This window comes from Acanthopagrus latus, chromosome 17 (genome assembly GCF_904848185.1).
Source record: "Acanthopagrus latus isolate v.2019 chromosome 17, fAcaLat1.1, whole genome shotgun sequence".
Classification (NCBI taxonomy): domain Eukaryota; kingdom Metazoa; phylum Chordata; class Actinopteri; order Spariformes; family Sparidae; genus Acanthopagrus; species Acanthopagrus latus.
Window position 1 is genome coordinate 20,507,627 of NC_051055.1, and position 18,369 is coordinate 20,525,995.

At 41.6% G+C, this 18,369-nt stretch overlaps 2 protein-coding genes across 3 annotated transcripts; one reads left to right on the top strand and one right to left on the bottom strand.

The window, feature by feature from the left end:
• Positions 1-5,444: 5,444 nt before the first annotated feature.
• wnt4b (wingless-type MMTV integration site family, member 4b) lies at positions 5,445-13,522 on the top strand. Of its 2 annotated transcripts, XM_037075019.1 has the most exons (9): positions 5,445-7,247; positions 7,372-7,649; positions 8,039-8,192; positions 8,361-8,445; positions 8,543-8,674; positions 8,951-9,093; positions 10,544-10,684; positions 10,766-10,928; positions 11,027-13,522. In XM_037075019.1, the coding sequence occupies exons 2-9, from the start codon at positions 7,561-7,563 to the stop codon at positions 11,194-11,196; spliced, it is 1,077 nt and encodes a 358-aa protein (XP_036930914.1). In that variant the 5' UTR covers positions 5,445-7,247; positions 7,372-7,560; the 3' UTR covers positions 11,197-13,522. The 2 variants fall into 2 exon arrangements, with proteins under 2 accessions (XP_036930914.1, XP_036930913.1); XM_037075018.1 differs by having other exon boundaries at positions 10,544-10,928.
• Positions 12,807-17,408, bottom strand: cdc42l (cell division cycle 42, like). The gene is made up of 6 exons (XM_037075089.1): positions 17,292-17,408; positions 15,337-15,441; positions 15,116-15,188; positions 14,911-15,020; positions 13,980-14,177; positions 12,807-13,876 (listed from the first exon to the last, which is right to left on the bottom strand). The coding sequence occupies exons 2-6, from the start codon at positions 15,439-15,441 to the stop codon at positions 13,787-13,789; spliced, it is 576 nt and encodes a 191-aa protein (XP_036930984.1). The 5' UTR covers positions 17,292-17,408; the 3' UTR covers positions 12,807-13,786.
• Positions 17,409-18,369: the final 961 nt, after the last annotated feature.

Sequence of the window (18,369 nt, forward strand, 5' to 3'; positions counted from 1 at the left end):
CGCACGCACATACGCACGTACACTACCACCACCACACGTGCATGCACCAGGCTCTTTGCACGCACACTCCTTCCCCTTTCCACTGGCAGTCCCAGCCCCCTTAGCAACCCCGTTGTCATGGTGACACCCCCTCCCTGCGGCTCCCCGACAGACCATAATACTCCAGCAGTAGCAGCATACATCCCATAATATACAACTCCTAAAAAGCCAGGAAAGAAAAAATACCAGTCACATGGTCTCCAAGGGAGCTCAAGTCCACTGATGACAGCCCATAATACTCACTGAGCATCCACCTGAGAGTGAGCATGACTCTGACAAGAAGTCAAAGACTTTTGTTCCTGCGGTCCACACAGGTGTGCTACATGTGTTGTGTGCAGGTCAAACAGGCTTGCAGAGCAGCAGAGCTGGATGTGTGTCAAATACTTTGATGATGCCTTCCACCCAGCTCAGCATCCCTGGAGCACACGGTGGCCTGCTGTCACAGTGGTGTTGTTACACATCTGTACCATCCACCACCAGCACCGTGATTTTACAGAGTTGGGTCGGTCCTTCAGTTACAACAAAGGCCAACAGGTGGGCCAAGACCCAAGAACTGGGCAGGTACACATCCTATTTGGTCTGATGTAGCAGGCTGCAGGTCAAAGGTGAGTAAACTCCAGGCAAAATGTTGCCTTCAGGTCCAGATTTTAATACAGTAAATAAATACAGTCAGTTAAGACTATACAGTTAAGACTGTCAAAGTTAGTTTATTTAGTGGTACGAGAACTGCCACAATGTGACATCCAAGGATCTGAGCACATCAGCAGCAGATGGCGGTTATGCTGTAGGCAACAGAACAAAAGTGTCAGATAAATTAACTAATACATCCAGTGCACGTCTGTTACAGCTGCACATTTCTCCGCTTAGTCCTGGTGCCACAGCTCATTGGATTTACGTGGCTCGCTTTCCGAAATGTTCCGAAAAATAAAAGTGGCCACTGAGTCTTTGCTCTGCAGGGTCTGTGTTGTTTATAACACCATTTCAAAATAAAAGCACTTGAATGTGCAACAAGTCGAAATAAAAGCTAAAAGAGAGCACATGAATGCCACATGTGAGTCTTTATTGATATGCTGTAAGAGACTAATTTCCCCCTCTCTCAGTTGCACTTATTTATTTTTATGTAATCAAATCAGATTGAGCTATAGGCAACAGTGATGCTAACAACCCTGCTCAGCATCCCTGAAGTAGCCTGAGGGGTTCTGTCACAGTGGTGTCATTACAGCTAGACAGCAGCAAATACGGTATATGTCCCACTGACTGAGAAGAAAGGCCAAGAGGTGTACAAAAACACAAGGATGGTCGAAACCAATCAGTTTGTAGGGCTGCTGTGGAATGCAAAATGTTGCTGCTGCACACGAGAGACATATCAAAACAATAATTATTTATCTGAATTCTTTTTGCTGTACTTGTGCATCTAGAGCTGTTGTGATGTGAATTTCCCAGTTGAGGGATAAATAAAGCCCATATAATCTAACTTAATTTAATATAACCTAATCTAATCTAATCTAGTCTAATCTAAAGTGTTATTAAATTGATTCATAAAGCAGACACGCACAGTAAATATTGTTGTGGAATTTTGGCTCACTTGACCGTTCAGGAGAGATGAAGAAGACTCAGAGACACTGATGGATAGTTTAGAAAACAAGATCTTGGAGGAGCAACATAACATCACGTCTGCCTGCACAGAGTGTTGCCATGATCATCTTCATGAGTCTTCCCCAATGTCCAAATTATATCTTACAGTTTCAGGAGGCAGTGCTTCCATACATGGTTATCTGTTTAACAACATAGCAAAGGGTGATGCAGAATCTCTCCCCACTAGACAGAGGACTAAGACATAAAATAGGTCAGAGACACTAAATCTGCTAACATAGACAGATCGAAGGCCTCCTTACGAGGTTTACACAAATAGTCCAAAAATAATGTTATAAAAATGTCTAACAGGCCTTTGCAGCATTTCTACACTTAGTTATTGTTGCTGCAGCTCAGTGAAGCTCAATGCTGCTTGATTTCCAAAATAAAAATGGCTACCAAACAACTAGGCTTCTCAGGGTTTGTTCTGTTTATTTAGTAATATTTTAAAATGGCAACACTTGAATAGTGAACAGTTCCAGTTTGAAAGGTTTGGAGATTAGTAGGAGAACTTGAAGGCCTCATGATCACGCTGCAGCTCACTGAAACACTGTGAGAGGAATTCAGTCCTTTCTGCTGCTTTTAACTGCACCTTGCAATCACACAGAATCTGATTTGGACGTGTGCAACGATGTGACAGTGTTAGCGACAACTTCCTCCCTGTTTCTCTTTCTCTAACACACACGCTGTCACACACACACACACAAACAACACACACTCAGGCATTTGAGGCCTTTGTCTACACACACACATTTTGGCTGGTTTCAGACAAAATCTTAAAAACTAGGAATGAATTAGTCTTTTTGCAACATACAAATGTTTTCACTTTGCCTTCCCTCTCATCTCATCTCATCTCCACTCACACTGTCATCATCTTTTACCAGCTCTGTGATGAAGCTTCATGATGATGTGTTTCATGGCTATGTTAATTAGATGTATTGTGCGTCATTTTAACAATTACCCAAAATTCAGCCTGACACGTTTGATATGTGAGAGCATTTCATGATCTTTATTTGGATTCTAAATACAGTTTTGTTTGTTTGAACTGTGTTTGGCTGCTGATCAAGTGTTTTGCAATTTGACTTGCTGACCCACTGGCAGGCTGTTGCTTGTTAGGACAAGTTACCATTGTGACAGACAACCATGGATTACTAGACTGTAGCAACACACTGCATTTTGTTGAGGCTCCCTAAGTAATATATAGCTTTTAAACATCAGTGTGTGCTTAATTTTTAGGTGCTAAAATAACACAGATGTGATCTGTGAGTTCTGAGCTAACACCCTCTGACTTGTAGGTCTGTGCTTTGCTCCCTGAAGGCCAGAAAGACATGTACTGACTGCAAAAAAACAGTATTTCATACATTAAGTCAGGTCTTTAACTAAGATTTCTCGTGTCAGAGATGGTATTTTCTGCATGTTGGGCTGGGAGAATAGGGCAGGAACAGTCAAAACATGAGCCCAGAGGCCTTCGACTGCTTCCTCTTCTACTGTGTCCAGTCTGCAATATTCCCCATAGTGCAGTACATGCAGATCGCATAGCAACAAAGGCCTATGTCTGGCCGTTGTCTGTTACCATCGCTTGAATGCCCCCTGCACATGCATGTACGCGCGTGCACAAGCACTCACGTGCAACACCGTCACCATCACCTCCTCCTACTCTTTCTATCCCATATGCACAGCTATCTTTCCACCTCACATGCACTGCACACACCCCCCCAACCCCCCCCCCCCCCCCCCCCCCCCCCCATCACCACCGACACCACCACCACCATCATTCCATAATATTCATGGGTCGTCCATTCCCTCTGCCCCCTCCCCCCATGTGCACACAGCTCACCTCCCACTCTGCCACCCCCACTTCCCTGCCTGACAACACCACCGCCCGCCATCCCATAATATTCATGCGCACGCTCCGCACACATTCATACACAGCAGTGCATGCAGCCCTTTGTTGCAGAGATGCCTGAGCAACGCGAGCGTGCTCATGCACAGCAGTCATGTTTCTGCCTGCGAAGATTATTCCATCCGCACTCAGGCTGCTGAGGCAGGTAGTCCTCAAGTGTGGAGAAGTAACAAAGCAAATGAAGGCGCGAGAGCATAAGGTGGTGGTGGGTCACATTTCTCTCTCACAGTGACCTTGGGCGGAAATATGTTCACGAACTCCGGAGTCACTCCTGAGGCAACCACCTCTGAATGAGGCCCATCATCTTTCCTATGGTAAGCGTCAGTGGATGCAGATTAGTTGAGAATTGCCCCACCTCGCAGCCGGCTTTCTCAAAGTCTGCCACTTCCTCCGACTGCAACAAAGGGAATGCAAGTCATCTCAGCATATATGTCACGCTGAAGCTTTAACAAGCATCTCTTTAGGCTCTGCAACCTGGCTACAGTCAATCAGTACTGGACCATTTCAGCATGATAAAATGTCCACAAAATGGGGGAAAGATAAAGATAAAAAAAAAAAAAAAAGGGCAAGTTATTTACGAGAGAGGGGTGAAGGGATGAGCATAACAGAGGCGCCGGACATGACAGTGGCCAGCTCATCACCATGGCGTTGCTGTGGGAGACAGCGGAAGACGTCACTTGGAGAAACAGGGGACACAAAGGAGGAATACGACATGAGGAGTACAAAAAAAAGGAGGGAAGGGGGCCTACAAGAAACATGTCTTTGCAGATATAGACAGTGGAAAGTGTGTGTAAGAGAGGGAGGATGTGTGGATGGGGTGACCATTTACTCAGGAGCTGGGTGTCAGAGGGTTCAGGTAAATGGGCCACCTAATCCTGGACAGGGACTGCGACAGAGTCTGCAAATGTTTGGTTCCAGTGCTGCATTGACTCATCTGATTCAACAACTGAGCCCTTAAGAGCAGTAAATACGTTTCATCAGGTGAGACAGGGCTGTAGCACAACCTTTTTTACTTTAATGGTCTCTAGGATTTAACAAATGTCTGTGAGCTCCCATCTTCGTTGGCCAACGCTGAACACAGGAGAAACTAAACACAAACCCATAAAATATTACAACAAAGCCTAGGCCTAAAACAGAGCCAAAAGACAGAGGAATCACACACGTGTCAAAATGATGACTGCCATAGAAATAGGCAATTTTTGCAACATATGACACAGCATGTAGTGTGTTTTTACTGCAGTGGACTGCCTACTGGATAGATAAACCTTGCCTGAAAGATAGCCACTGCAAGCACTGAAGCTAAAGCTAATTTACCCACTTTTACCTACATGTCTCATGATAAAAAAATGTTGATGCTCAAGATCTTAATAGGTCACTTACTGAGTTTTTTGTACTCAATAAATGATGCTAAATATTATCATAATATAGTTAAAAAAAAAAAAAACTAGCTTGCCAAAAGCTAGCTAGCTTAGTTTAACTTGTAGAGTAGCAATGGCAGGGTGGGATTTATTTGATATGGTATGGTTGAGCTACAATTTAAACATATTTAAGTGTTTCAAATAATAATTGAGTGTATTAGTTAATTAGTTCAAATGGAAAAGAAAGCTGAAATAAGACTTAACGTGTGGTATTTTACTGCAGTGAGTGCCTACTGGATAGTTAAATGTTGCGGCTAAGATAGATGCAGCAAACCCTAAAGTTTGAGCTAAATGAACCACTTTTACCGACCTGTCTGGTGTAAAACATCTTAATCGGCCCCTAAATTAGTTTGTTATACTACATAATTGAACCTAAATATCATCATAATAGGGTAAAAGTAAAAAAAAAATCTTACTAAGAGTTTAGCAGCACTGTGGTGAAATGTGTTTGATTCAATGTACTTAAGCTACAGTTAAAACACATACTTAAATGTTTTGAATTCTATATTTATTTAGTTTATTAGCATGTTGCTTGAAAACAACAATCTGTATAAGCCTATGTTTTTTTATGGAGGATACAGATCCATTTTCATTTTTGTCGGGGGCAAAGGAAGGAAAGAATAAGGGGTTACAATTCATGACTGGGTAGAAGTCTGCACAATAAAAATAAAAAAAACATTCAAACTAAGCATAGAATTGGGATTATATCAAATCTCCAGTGTGATAAAAGGCAATTCATGCTCTTTTCGGCTACAACTCATACAGCTAAATGAAAAAAAAAATGAACAAAAATTGAAAGTGGAGCTGCAACAAGTCTTTTATCTACAAATTGAAATATTTGTGTGTAATGTGTGCTGGTGTAATAGTCCAGCCTGTCCTTGCAGTTGCATCCTATTCGTAGAAGTGTGAGAGATTCTCTGTAACATTACATCACTGGTTAAACAGAAAGAGACAAAAGGAGGGAAAACTACCAAGTTTAATAACTATACACTGTGCAAATGATCTTCAGTAATTAAAGATTAATAATGCAATTTAGGATGCATGTTATGCTGTGTGTGCCTCAGTGCCAAAATAAATTAATAAAACATGAATTCAGCTTCCCCTGTTGACCGTTAAACCCATACACCTAATGTCATTCATTTTCTCATATGTCACAAACCTGCTTTGTTATTCTTTACTGCTTTCTTCCTAACCCCAGTGTAACTCTCTCTCCTCATGCCCTCCTTCCCCTCCTATCTCGTGATTTATTTGCCCCAGTTCCAATATTTGTCGGCAGTGTGTTTTCTTCCCCTTGTCTAAATGTCACCCCTTCTTCTAAGACAATATAGGGAGTGGGAGAGAGGGAGAACGAGAGGGCAAATGCGGGGGGAATAGAGGAAGGGGAGGAGTGTGTTGGGGGGGAACTCGTAAAATGAGCAACAAAGTTTGGGAAAATTAAACATTAGGTAAGACACTCACATGCATATACATATACGTGGTAACAGAAGTGCTGTGTCATTGTTCTTGACGTGGTGATTCTGCAGGGCATCTGATGGATCAATATTCCCGAGGCGAGAACAGGCTACAGTTTGTGTTGCCATTTCGTGTTTTTCAGCACATACATGCAAGGATCACAAAAAAAAAAAAAAAACACAGAAAACATTCATTTGTGATAATCATTTAAATTATCTTAAACTTTGGACTCAGATGTGAGGTCTTAAGCCAAACAAATGCAATAAAAAGCATACTTGCTCTCTTAATGCTTACTTAGTGCAACTATTATCCTTCCCAAAGCCTCCTCCTCCCCTCCCTCGGCATCACTCCACACCCTGGATCACGCCTGTCCTCTCTCTCCCACCCTCATTCTCTACCTCCTTTATAACCCATCACTCCCATCTCACTGCTCTCACTCATTCTCGCTGTTTCAACCTGGAATGGACACGTTTATTTTAGTCGGGAACGAATCTGAGCGCTCGCTGACACAAGGCTATTTTACCTTTTTATTTTACTAGCACTTCTGGATTTTAAGTTCTGCTTTTTTTCAGGTGGTAGTAAGTTCAGTTAATTTGGGACGTGGAGTTTTTGATGTGTTGGAAGGATGAGTTCTGTTTGCATCTTGTAAAAACGTTCCCGCGAGCACGCTTTTTGCTGTCACTGGCAGCACAAGGGAAGAAAACTGATGAACAACTTTATTGAAAGAAATTGGGATTAAATTTCAATTCGATCAACTCGATATCGAAAGGAGGGAGAGCTGGATATCACAGGACTATGAACTGGTAAGAGGCAGTGTCACTATTGCAAAACAAAACAAAAAATGTTGAAAAATGATCTGTAAAAAAAAAAAAAAAAAAAGGGGGATTTTATGCAGTCACTGACCTGTTACCTTTTTCATTTCAACAGATATGCGGGGATCATCCCCAGACTCTGGGCTACAAACAGAAACCAAAACAACAACAGAAACAAAGACAGGCAGATAGATAGGCAGGCAGACAGACAGACACACAGATCTGTTCAGCTGTGGAGACGGGCAGCGTGCTGTCCAAAGACCCATCCTGACGCACGGAGACGGACAGACAGACGGACAGTCTGATGCCAACTGTCTCCACTGTCAATCTCACGGCACCACTCCTCCTCCTGCTGCTATGGGCAACCCACCCCACCATGGCAACCAACTGGCTGTAAGTCTAGCGTGCGAGGGAGGAAGAGAAAGAAGGAGTTTGTTTGTCAAGCTATAACTTTTAAAAGATGGTGACATGTCTCTAAATCTCTTTCAGTCACTCCCCTCGCTTCCTTTGTCTCACTCCTGGTGACCTTTTCTCTTTTCTTTCTCTCTGCCTGCTCTGTCTTCTTTGCCCGGTCTTCCTCTTGTTTCCATCCTCTCCTAAACTCTGCTCGGTCGTTACCTCTTCATCCTTTTTTTGCCCCCTTTTCTCTTCCTCTTTCACTCCCTCCCCCTTTCCTTCATTATTCATCCCCTCTTTTTTGCACCCCCCCACCCTTGCCCAATAATTTCCCCTTTCGAACCCGCTTTGAGTCATTATAATGCTCCCCACCGTCTGTGTCCCAGCTCCCTGGCGAGGCTGCCTCGCTCCAGGCCCGTGTCTGGTGCTGCCCCATGTGCGCGGCTGAGGGGGCTGACCCCAGGGCAGGTGGGGGTGTGCAGGGCGCGAGGGGAGGTCATGGAGTCGGTACGCAAGGCAGCCGAGATGGTCATAGAAGAGGTATGGTCAGAGGGCACTACGTCTCAGGGTCACGACCCGTGTTTGCCTCGAAGCCCAGACTAATTTCCAGACGCTATCATTATCAGCATTATTACTGTGTGTTGGGCCTGATGAATTTTACATGAGAGCTCCCGATCTCACTGCTTTGCACGTTACTGTCTAACTCAGTGCCAGCACCAGTTCAGGAATCGCCGCTGGAATTGTTCCACCACCCCACGTGGGATCAATGTATTTGGCAGAGTCATGAACCAAGGTAAATTGAAAATGTGTCACGGAGAATTACCACACATTTGGCAACTCTCACGTGCGCCAGAGAACAAGAATTTTCTGCCTCTCTATTTCGGATTCAGGGACTCGTGAGGCGGCCTTTGTGCACGCTCTGTCCTCAGCAGCCGTGGCAGTGGCTGTGACCCGGGCCTGCACCCGCGGGGAGCTGGAGAGGTGTGGCTGTGACAGGAAGGTCAGGGGGGTCAGCCCCGAGGGTGAGCTTGCATGAAAATGTAACAGATAAATCCACACTGAGTCACACAGAGACCACAAACACTGCCGCTACGCTGTTTCCTGTCGTTTTAAAACTTTAAACCATGAAGCCCTATTGTCCATATCCCCGAAGTGATATCAAAACATGTATTTTCCCCATCAGCCGTCACAGGTTCTACACCTGAGCTGAGTTACAATCCATCTTTTTCAGCTTTTAAATTTAAATGTGCATTTGTTTTTAAGGGTGCAATGATCCTCCACACTCTCTCTCTCCACAGGTTTCCAGTGGTCAGGGTGCAGTGACAACCTGTCCTATGGCGTGGCGTTCTCCCAGACATTTGTGGATGAACCAGAACGTGCCAAAGGGCTGTCGGCGGGGCGACCACTCATGAACCTCCACAACAACGAGGCTGGTCGAAAGGTTGGTGCTAGCTACTCCTTGAACAAAATGTTCTCGAGCCAGCTCTGTTCAAAGCCCTCGGAACCACGGTGCTGTCTAGTGGCCCCGGCCCACGTTTCCACCACTTCTGAGCACAGCCATTGTTGTCAAGGATGCGTCATCAGTGGAGGGCGTTACACAATTCACAACAATATGTAGAACAGACCAGCGCATTTTAATTTGACACGAATCCGACAGTTTGCCTTGGAAAGCTTTTGAGGGAGACTTGTATGTTTTTTGTTTCATCAAGATTATATTCAACCCATGCATAAGCACCTCACAAGATGGAATATGTAGAGGAGACCAGGAGTTTACAAAGATCACTTGTATGTAATCACCAGAAATAGCAGCACTTCCACTCTATTGTCTTCTTGTAGAAGAGACCTATTTAACTGGCAGGCTGTGGGATGTATGCCACACTTAAAGAACCTCGTTCTGGTCCTATGATCATTTTATTAGTAGGCATATCTGCCAATTCATTAGTTGTGTCAGCTAACCACCAAGTTCTCGGCTGTTGAAGCAGATCGAATATGCGATAAGAGAATTGGCTGCCTAGTTCTTAGATTAAAACGTGCATTGTTTGTTTCCTGTACTTTCTTTTAATATTTACACAATACAATATTTGCAAAAACTAATAAACACAGGAGAGAAGAAATAAATGAAAAAGTGCTTTGTCTTGACACATTTAAATTCCAAGCTTTACTGGTCAGACATAGTGAATGTAAAAAGTCCAGCGCAAATCTGGCTCCTCGAAAAAAGTAGTTGAATAGGCCTGATGGAGAAAATGACTGAAATACGTAGGTTCAAACCTGCTTTCTTTTTTGTTCCAGTGGGGAACCACATTTCTGGGTCCCTAAACAATACATTTTTGGTCGAAATGCTCAGAGAGGTTTCAATTCAGGTGTCCGAGCCACGAGCATGTTGGTGGAAAAGGGGTGTTTGACTGCATCTCAGTTCATTTCCAACGGGGCCATCTAATGTACTATTTACACAGAAATGAAAAGAAATAAATAAAAGCAAACTAGTAAATGGTTGTAGTAAAAATAGCTAAAAGTACATAAGACATAAAAACAAATAATTAAATGTACACTATAAAAAGGCTTTTATATAAAAACAGGACACTGAAGTTACTCGCTGTAGATCCTCAGATAGTCCATGAGCGAGGGACCTTTACTGCAAAGGTCACATTTGGTGACAAGGCAGGACTTAGGAATGGAAAGGGAGGACGCAGCTGAGGGCCTGAGGTTACTTATAAATATATCTGGGGCCCGACTCCTGCAGAGCTTGAAATCTAAGCAAAGTAATCTTAAAATCAATTCTAAAAGTGGCAACAAATGAAGAGAGGGAGGGATTTGGGTAGTGTGGTCTTGTTTTTGGGAGATACCTAAAAGCACCGCAGCCACAATCATATCCACTATCCTCTCATCCTCAGGCCATCCTTCACAACATGCAGGTGGAGTGTAAGTGTCATGGCGTCTCTGGCTCCTGTGAGCTGAGGACCTGCTGGAAGGTCATGCCTCCTTTCAGGCGTGTTGGCGTCGTGCTCAAGGAACGCTTTGATGGAGCCACAGAGGTAGCAGAGTACACCACAGCCTCCTGTGAAACTGTGGAGTCGCTCAGTCACTCTAACTCTCTCAACACCTCCTCCTTTAAGGTTCGCCTGACCCGCATAGGATCCAGGACAGCCCTGCTCCCCCGTGACCCCCAGGTCAAACCTCCTGCTGCCAGAGACCTTCTGTACCTTGCGCCCTCCCCGGATTTCTGCCATCTTGACCCTGACAACGGTATCCCTGGGACTGCTGGTAGGAGATGTAACGGTAAGAGCAAGACCATCTCACAGGAAATCCAAGACATTATTTTAAAAAAATAAAACAAATACTGAAACTGGTGTCGCTGTCTTCCAAAACAAACCCAGGAACCTCTCGGCTGGCGCCAGACGGCTGTGAGCTGGTGTGCTGCGGGCCGGGTTACAGAGCGGGCCGGGCCGAGGTGGTGCAGCGCTGCTCCTGCAAGTTTTCCTGGTGCTGCTCAGTCCGCTGCCAGCAGTGCAAGAACACAGTCACCATTCACACCTGCAGAGTCTGAGAGGACCCAGACCAGACCAGACCGCCTGAGCAGAAAGACCCGAACAAACCACTAGACAGACACAAACACAACATAAGAACAGTAATTTTTTTTTTACAGTAATTACTTTACACCTTTAGCTCCACGTTACTTTAAAGTCTGGCTGAGAGCATTTTCAGAGAGAAAGGTAGAAACAAAGATCACCTTCAGACAGGTGGGCATTTACACAAACACACGAGCACACTCAACAGTTAGTCTCACATTGAACTGACAAAGCTTTTAAAGCTGAACGTAACCAGAACTAACAGGGAAACACAGCAGCACTATTTTGATTTTATGCAAACTATTCACGTTGTGTCATAGACTAGCAGGTCTTTGAACACTGACTGTATTTATGTCTTCTTCTCTGTTCTGGTTTATTTATTTATATATCTGAGTCTTTGCTTCACTTCAGTCTCCAGCAGCAATATCTTAAATAGCAAGAATAACTTTTACTTACATCAGTGTTTTTATTGTCCCTCACCTTCATGTGAAACTCTTCTGTATGTTCCTGTACAAGCAGTGCTTTTAGGTCTGTTCAGAAAAAAATCTAATAAATACAGTAGTTTTATCTAAAATTGGTGGTTCTTGAGTTGGTTTTCTTGACTGGATGTGTGTAAAATATTGTCATGAGTGAAATTTCTCACTGAGCCAGATGGGCAAGCTGCAAAGTTAAAGAGTCACTGTGGAGTTTTTGGCCACTGGAGGCAGTATGGAGCAACTCATGATCAAAAATATGTGGGGTAAAATTGAGTAAAAAATACTTAGCAAAAAAAACAAAAAATGTTTAGGCTGTGTGCAGCTTAAATAAGTTACTAATAAAGTTAAAACAGTCAGCTGAAAGAAAGAAGCTAAAAGTTGGAAAAAAGCAAGCGCACTACAATAAATAATATCTAATACTAATATCCATAAACAACTGACTGTCTTCAACGTAGTTGTTCACGTAACTGCCTGTATAGTACACGTTACTGAAGGATACCTCTAGATGATGCACATAAGCTTGTTGTCCTGTTGTTGAAAGTGAAAGGCAGCGCTTCCCTCTTTGTCATAACCACCACTGAGGTGCCCTTGAGCAAGGCCTTTAACCCCAGCAACTTCAGTGGACCTGCTCAATTGCCAGCAGATCCACTTTGTAACACCGAGCATCTTCCAGGTGTGAATGAGTACATGTGTGAACGTGATCAGGGCATTCCTGGAAGAGAGCCCTTGACGGCTTGCTCTGTGAACCGACCCTGAACAACATTTTTTTTTGTAAAAACAAACACAAAAAACATTGTACAAGCATGCTGTAAAAGACTGATTGATTGATGTTTAGACCGATTGACTTGAAATGCAGCAGAAGGCAGAACAGAGGACTGTCTGCTGATGTAGGTTTCAAAATAGTCAGATTCTGGAAATGGGGAAATGAATTTAACACATTTGTTAGGCCTCAAGGACACACAATGTGCTCAGTGAGAATAGCTGTAAACGTAGCTGTTTGTTCTTAAAAAAAACACCACACAACACCTTTACCATGGTTATTATCTCTCTCTCACGATTTGATGTACATGCAGCATTCTGGTTCAAACACACAAAACAAAGGCTACTCCCCGTGTCATTAAACTGTTTTTATTAAAAATATCCTGTCATTACAAACACCCAGAATTTTACTAGCAAAGGTTATCATCTCAATCTCTATCAAGATTAAGATCTATTTAAAATATTACAATATTACAACTTAATTTGTTATATTATCCATCGCTCAAAGTTGGTTGTTTAGCAATAAAAAAAGAATCTTGATAAAATAAAAACTCAAGTTTCAAAATGAATAACTGCTAACAAAATTTCCCAAAACAGAGTCACAGAATTAATACAATATACACAAAAGAAGAATAAAATACAAATTTGTGAGTCAACTGAAGAAGGGAAATTGAAGGTGTGAAAATGCTCTTGGCCTCTGCAAAAGTCTCAGTGAATTGGAAGAAAGGAAGCATTACAGACATTTGCCTTAGTTTGGAGTGACGATAAACCTCTTGTGCTTTCATTATTCAATCCAAAAGGGTAAGAAAAGAAAGCAAATAGAGTACCACCTAACATTAAGTTGCCCCTTTAAATGTACTAACCAAAGTTCATTAAAAAAAAAACTTAATGTTGAAAGTGTTTCCCATTGTTATTTCCTAACAGTGGGTTTTAAAAGCGCTAATAAGCCATAAAAAGTCAAACACAGACAAGGCCGAAGGCGACTAAACAAAATAATCTCTTTCCTGTTAAGTGGAGCGACAGAGACAGGCAGGGGGGGCCGGCCCCACCTCAGTAATTGTAGAGAGAACACTGCAATTCTTAAAAGCTTTCAGAAAAAGAGATAGGTGACACTTGCTGCATGGACTGCTAGCTGAAGTTTTGCTTCCTCAGCCTCTTTCAAAGTTTAGTTTGAAGGCACAATCAGTGTACACTTGTATTAGGATAAGTCTCCCTTCGCCTTTTGCTTCGTCCTCTTTTTTCTTTTTTTTCATAATGGCCATTGATCTTTCTGACGCTTTGATTCATCCAGCCTATTTCATATACTGTCGCACCTCTCACTGTCGTTGGTCATCTATAGCAGAATGCACTTTCTCTTGGTTTTGGTCTCAGGAGGCTCCAAGGCTGCCAGGATGGCCTCGTCAAACACATTCTTAAGCCCTCGCTGGTTGAAAAGAGAAAAGGAAACAGGAAGAAGGGCAAAAATTTAACTCTGCTGATTTCAGTTCGACAGTATCATGATAATGCAGCAACGGGCACACACGTACCTGTGTCAGAGCAGAGCACTCCACATATTTGACAGCCTTCAGCTCACGAGCCAGCTTCTCTCCGGCCTCAGGATATAGGGGGCGCTGTTTGTTCTTTGCCAGCTTCTCGATCGTGTTGCTGTCTTCCCGCAGGTCCACTTGGGTGCCGACTAACAGGAAGGGGGTGCGTGGGCAGTGGTGAGAGATTTCAGGAACCCACTGGGGAAAATATTGTATAGAGATTAAATAAACAATTTCTTCCTTCCTTCAAAAAATGTTGAAAAATTGATAACATCTTTCTGTGACAAATCATTTGACAAAAACCATATTAACAGAGCTTGTTCAAGGGAGGTGATCACTTTTCCTTAAAAACATTATCATGATTGTGAAATGATAATTTCAAAATGTTTGTCGGGTTCAAAATGATCATTTTGTTTATCTCTGTGTAAGAATTTTCACAGTTTGTTCCAGCTTCTCCCAATGTTTATCAGGACTTCAACAGTATGCACCCATCATACTGTAATGTCCTAATGTTAACTAGCAAGCATGAGCAACGTAAGCTTGTGCACAAACTGGAAAAAACTTGAGGGGGCAGATGATTTGAACAACAGCAGTGTTGTAACGTGAATGCAGTGGAAGGGGAGAAATGGAGTGCCACATGTGCTCAGTGTTATCACTTCTAAATGAAAAAGTTTATTTGTCAATGTCAGGAATCCTAAAAATACTCTTTTTAACATTATTGCCATAACTCTGGTATTTTACTGCTCTAGCTTCAAAACATTTAATACAATCCTCTGCCTTTCTATGTGACACATTATAAGGAACAAAAACATATAGGAGGGTTTTTTCACTATTTTTCTTAAATTTTATACACAGAGTGATTAATCAAACAGGTAAGAAAATAATCTGCTTAACAATTGACAATCAGTGTAAAAATGATCTAAACTCTGACCTTCTCTTTGACGTTTTCAAATGATGAGGGTGAGACAACGGAGAAACATACAAGGAATACGTCTGTCTGTGGATAGCTGAGTGGACGCAGCCGGTCATAATCCTCCTGACCTGAGAACAACGACCACAAGAGAGATGTTTTCCTTTTTGTTTGATTGACACCATTAAGATATATAAAGAGAGACTTGCAAAGACATTGGTGTTACCTGCTGTGTCAAATAGGCCAAGTGTATAGGGCTCGCCCCCAATCATCACTGTCACTGCATAGTTGTCAAAAACCTTTGAAAAAAAGGACAAATAATTTGACCAAAAACAAAAAGCAGATTGTGTGATTGCATTATATTTCAGTCATGAAGAAGTATAAAAAGGAAAGTGTGGTTCTACCTCAACATACAGTACTTTTTTGATCTACATTTAATGTTCTTACCGTAGGCACATATTCGGAGGGGAATTTGTTGGTTGTGTAGGAGATCAGTAAGCAGGTCTTTCCTACTGCACCGTCCCCTACCACAACACATTTTATAGTCTGCATCTACAGGGACCAAGAGAAAACAGGAAACATCAAAAGACTGTTTTGACGAATACAGTATACCACACATTTAGCCGCATACTGAGAGAGGAAGTTACTCACAAACTAGTCTAGTCTAAATATCCTCTCCATAAAGAAAACATGAGATCTGGCCACACAAGTGAAACAATGTGAAATGTGGCCACATATTAACATCAACAGGCCAGCCAATATTAAGTGCAACACACAGTTTTAAGGTATTAGTACTTTTTGGTTACTTCTATTGAGTTACTATTTACTTTGCATATTCAGATTATTCAGTGTTTATAGGCTATGAACTGTGATGTGTTAACAATCAGATATTGTAGCAGGAGGGAGTTTGTGTGACAGGATGCTGCATCACAGCCTCTGAATTAGTTTATTTTATCGGCAGTCTGACAGATAATACTTACACACTGTTACTTAAAATTGATTTAATTCTTTGGTTGTATATATATAGATTTTTAATTTCTTAACATGGCTCCCCTTAGACCAGCCACAACAGTGAGTGTTCCTTAAATGTTAAATATTATATTTTTTGTACATACTGGATTAATTCGACAGCTTAAATTACAAAGTATTTTTCAGTTTTAGGATTGTATAACCTTATGTGGTTTAATACAACAGTCCTACAATAAATCCTACCTTCACAATAATGTTCAGTTTTTGTTGAAACTGTAGAGGGTTTTTTTATTCAACTTTAGGGATATTTAAAGAGATATAGTCTGCTGTGCTGTTGAATTATATTACATTTTACACAGAGGTTTATTTGAAGTTTAGCCTTGAATTATAGAATCGGGGTGAATGTGCCAATAGAACTACTATAGTATGGGTACGAGTGGTGTTTAGGAGAGATTTTAAGAAGGACTGAAATCTTCTTTCTGTGAGATGTCAATAGAAAGACCAGCCAATTGTACCAATATTTATCGCGGCACACAGACAGAGCAAGTATCAGCTGCAAAATAAAATAGTTTGTCCACAGGTTAGTATCTGTGCCTTCTTAGAAATAGAAAAAGCATAGTTTGATGAGTATAATTTCTGAATCCGTTAACAACTTTACACAGTTTAAAGGTACACTTGTTTAATTCTAGTATTTCCATTTTGTATTTATTTAGATGGTGAGTAAAAAGAGTTCTCAGTAGTAGAGGACAGAGAGGAATAGAAGACAAGTCTTCACACCAGTCATGCTGTACTTGTTATTACATGTGCATGCCAAAGATTATTGATGATAGTGAATCACTTCCGCATAGGCTACATACCAGAGATGTTAAAGGAGAAAAAAAAAAACCCCACGGCCTATTAGCCCAATGGAGCTAATTTAGAAGCGGATACTTCTTCACACTTCCGCTAAATGAGCAGTTCATCTGAAAGATGAAAAGTGCTGAAACGTGACATTTGGAGGCGATAACCGACATGAAACCATCAGATGTAGCTGAGCCTGATTGTAGCTTTAGTTAATAAGTTACTGTATTAGCTGAGATTGATTTAGAGAGACAGTCTGACAACTGTCAGTGTCACCTCAGTTTGCGTACATACATAGATCAACTAGGAAAAGCTTAATGTTTAACGACAGACACAAGAAACGAATCGCTCGAGCAGTGGTAGTGACTGTTACAACTTCATTAACCAGATCGATGATAGCCAACACTAAATTAACCTGATGGCCACGAAACTTTAACACACCGCGAATTCTTCTGAGAGATAAAACAATGAACAAGCTTTTCCTCTCGGTAGAAACTATATATAGTATAGTCAGAGGGACGCCGCTACACGTGTCCCGCAGCTTAATAAAACAGAATTCGTTATTTTGAGACTGTTTTTCTAACTCAACTCACCGTTTTTCCTCAGACAGGTTAGGCGTTGGTTACATCCGGGTTTGAGGGTCGAATTACTTTTTGCGCAGGCGCAGAACAAACGAGCCACGGTCGATGCAGTAGAAACGAAACACCGCCGCCTGCTGGACAGAACCGCACACAGCAGATATCTATCTATCTATCTATCTATCTATCTATCTATCTATCTATCTATCTATCTATCTATCTATCTATCTATCTATCTATCTATCTATCTATCTATCTATCAAGTCTTGAGTATATCTGTCATATATTGATTACAGATTTATTGCTGATTTTCTCAATTAACTTCATCTGATATAATACCTGCTTATCTACAGATGTTTCATTTAACAATTCCTATGAAATAACACTGCAAACAAAAGAAGGTTCTTAATAGTATAACCAACATTGTACAACAGCGTGTAGATAATATCCTTTTATTGTCACATACAGGTCTAAGCAGACTTTAAATTTCCTATATGTTTTCAATGTAAGTGCACCACACCATGTCTGTGTAAATAGTGATTACCAATATCATATCCCATCATTCCATCCGATTCTCAGGAAGGAATGATGGGATATGATATTGGTAATCACTCAAAAAACATAGGCAAAAAAACAATGACAAAAAAAAAATCGAATTTCAAATCAACCAAACGATGACATTGTCACAGTTGAATCTCCTCCTTGATAACCGATTTCATGGAGGAAGTTTGATGTGTCAGAGTGAGAAAAAACACAGGTGTAAATGATCAGATTAATGATGGTGGCATAAACTCAATTTCCAAGACATAAATAGACAGGGACAGATATTCATTTGCAGCCAAAATGAAAGTCTTTGTGTCAAAATTTAAACAACCAGTGATGGAATAATCCTAAATGTCATTTACCCAAGTATTGCTCTTAAGTACAATTTCAAGGTACTTGAGTATTTTTATTTTCTGCTGCTTTATACTTCCACAACTGCATTTATTTGATACAAATAGTTACTAGTTAGTGTGCAGATTGAGATTAGTCAGTTTTTATTGGCTATAATTGAGACATGTTACCAATCAGATATCTCTGTAAGCAGAACATT

Bases quoted from the DNA above. Each gene is read 5' to 3' on its own strand.
- wnt4b (XM_037075018.1), top strand. From the start codon at position 7,561: ATGCCAACTGTCTCCACTGTCAATCTCACGGCACCACTCCTCCTCCTG. The intron at 8,675-8,950 runs GTGAGCTTGCAT...CTCTCTCCACAG, and splicing joins CAGGGGGGTCAGCCCCGAGG to GTTTCCAGTGGTCAGGGTGC. The intron at 10,929-11,026 runs GTAAGAGCAAGA...AAACAAACCCAG, and splicing joins TGCTGGTAGGAGATGTAACG to GAACCTCTCGGCTGGCGCCA.
- cdc42l (XM_037075089.1), bottom strand. From the start codon at position 15,441: ATGCAGACTATAAAATGTGTTGTGGTAGGGGACGGTGCAGTAGGAAAG. The intron at 15,189-15,336 runs GTAAGAACATTA...TTTTTTTCAAAG, and splicing joins CCTCCGAATATGTGCCTACG to GTTTTTGACAACTATGCAGT. The intron at 15,021-15,115 runs GTAACACCAATG...CGTTGTTCTCAG, and splicing joins TGGCCTATTTGACACAGCAG to GTCAGGAGGATTATGACCGG.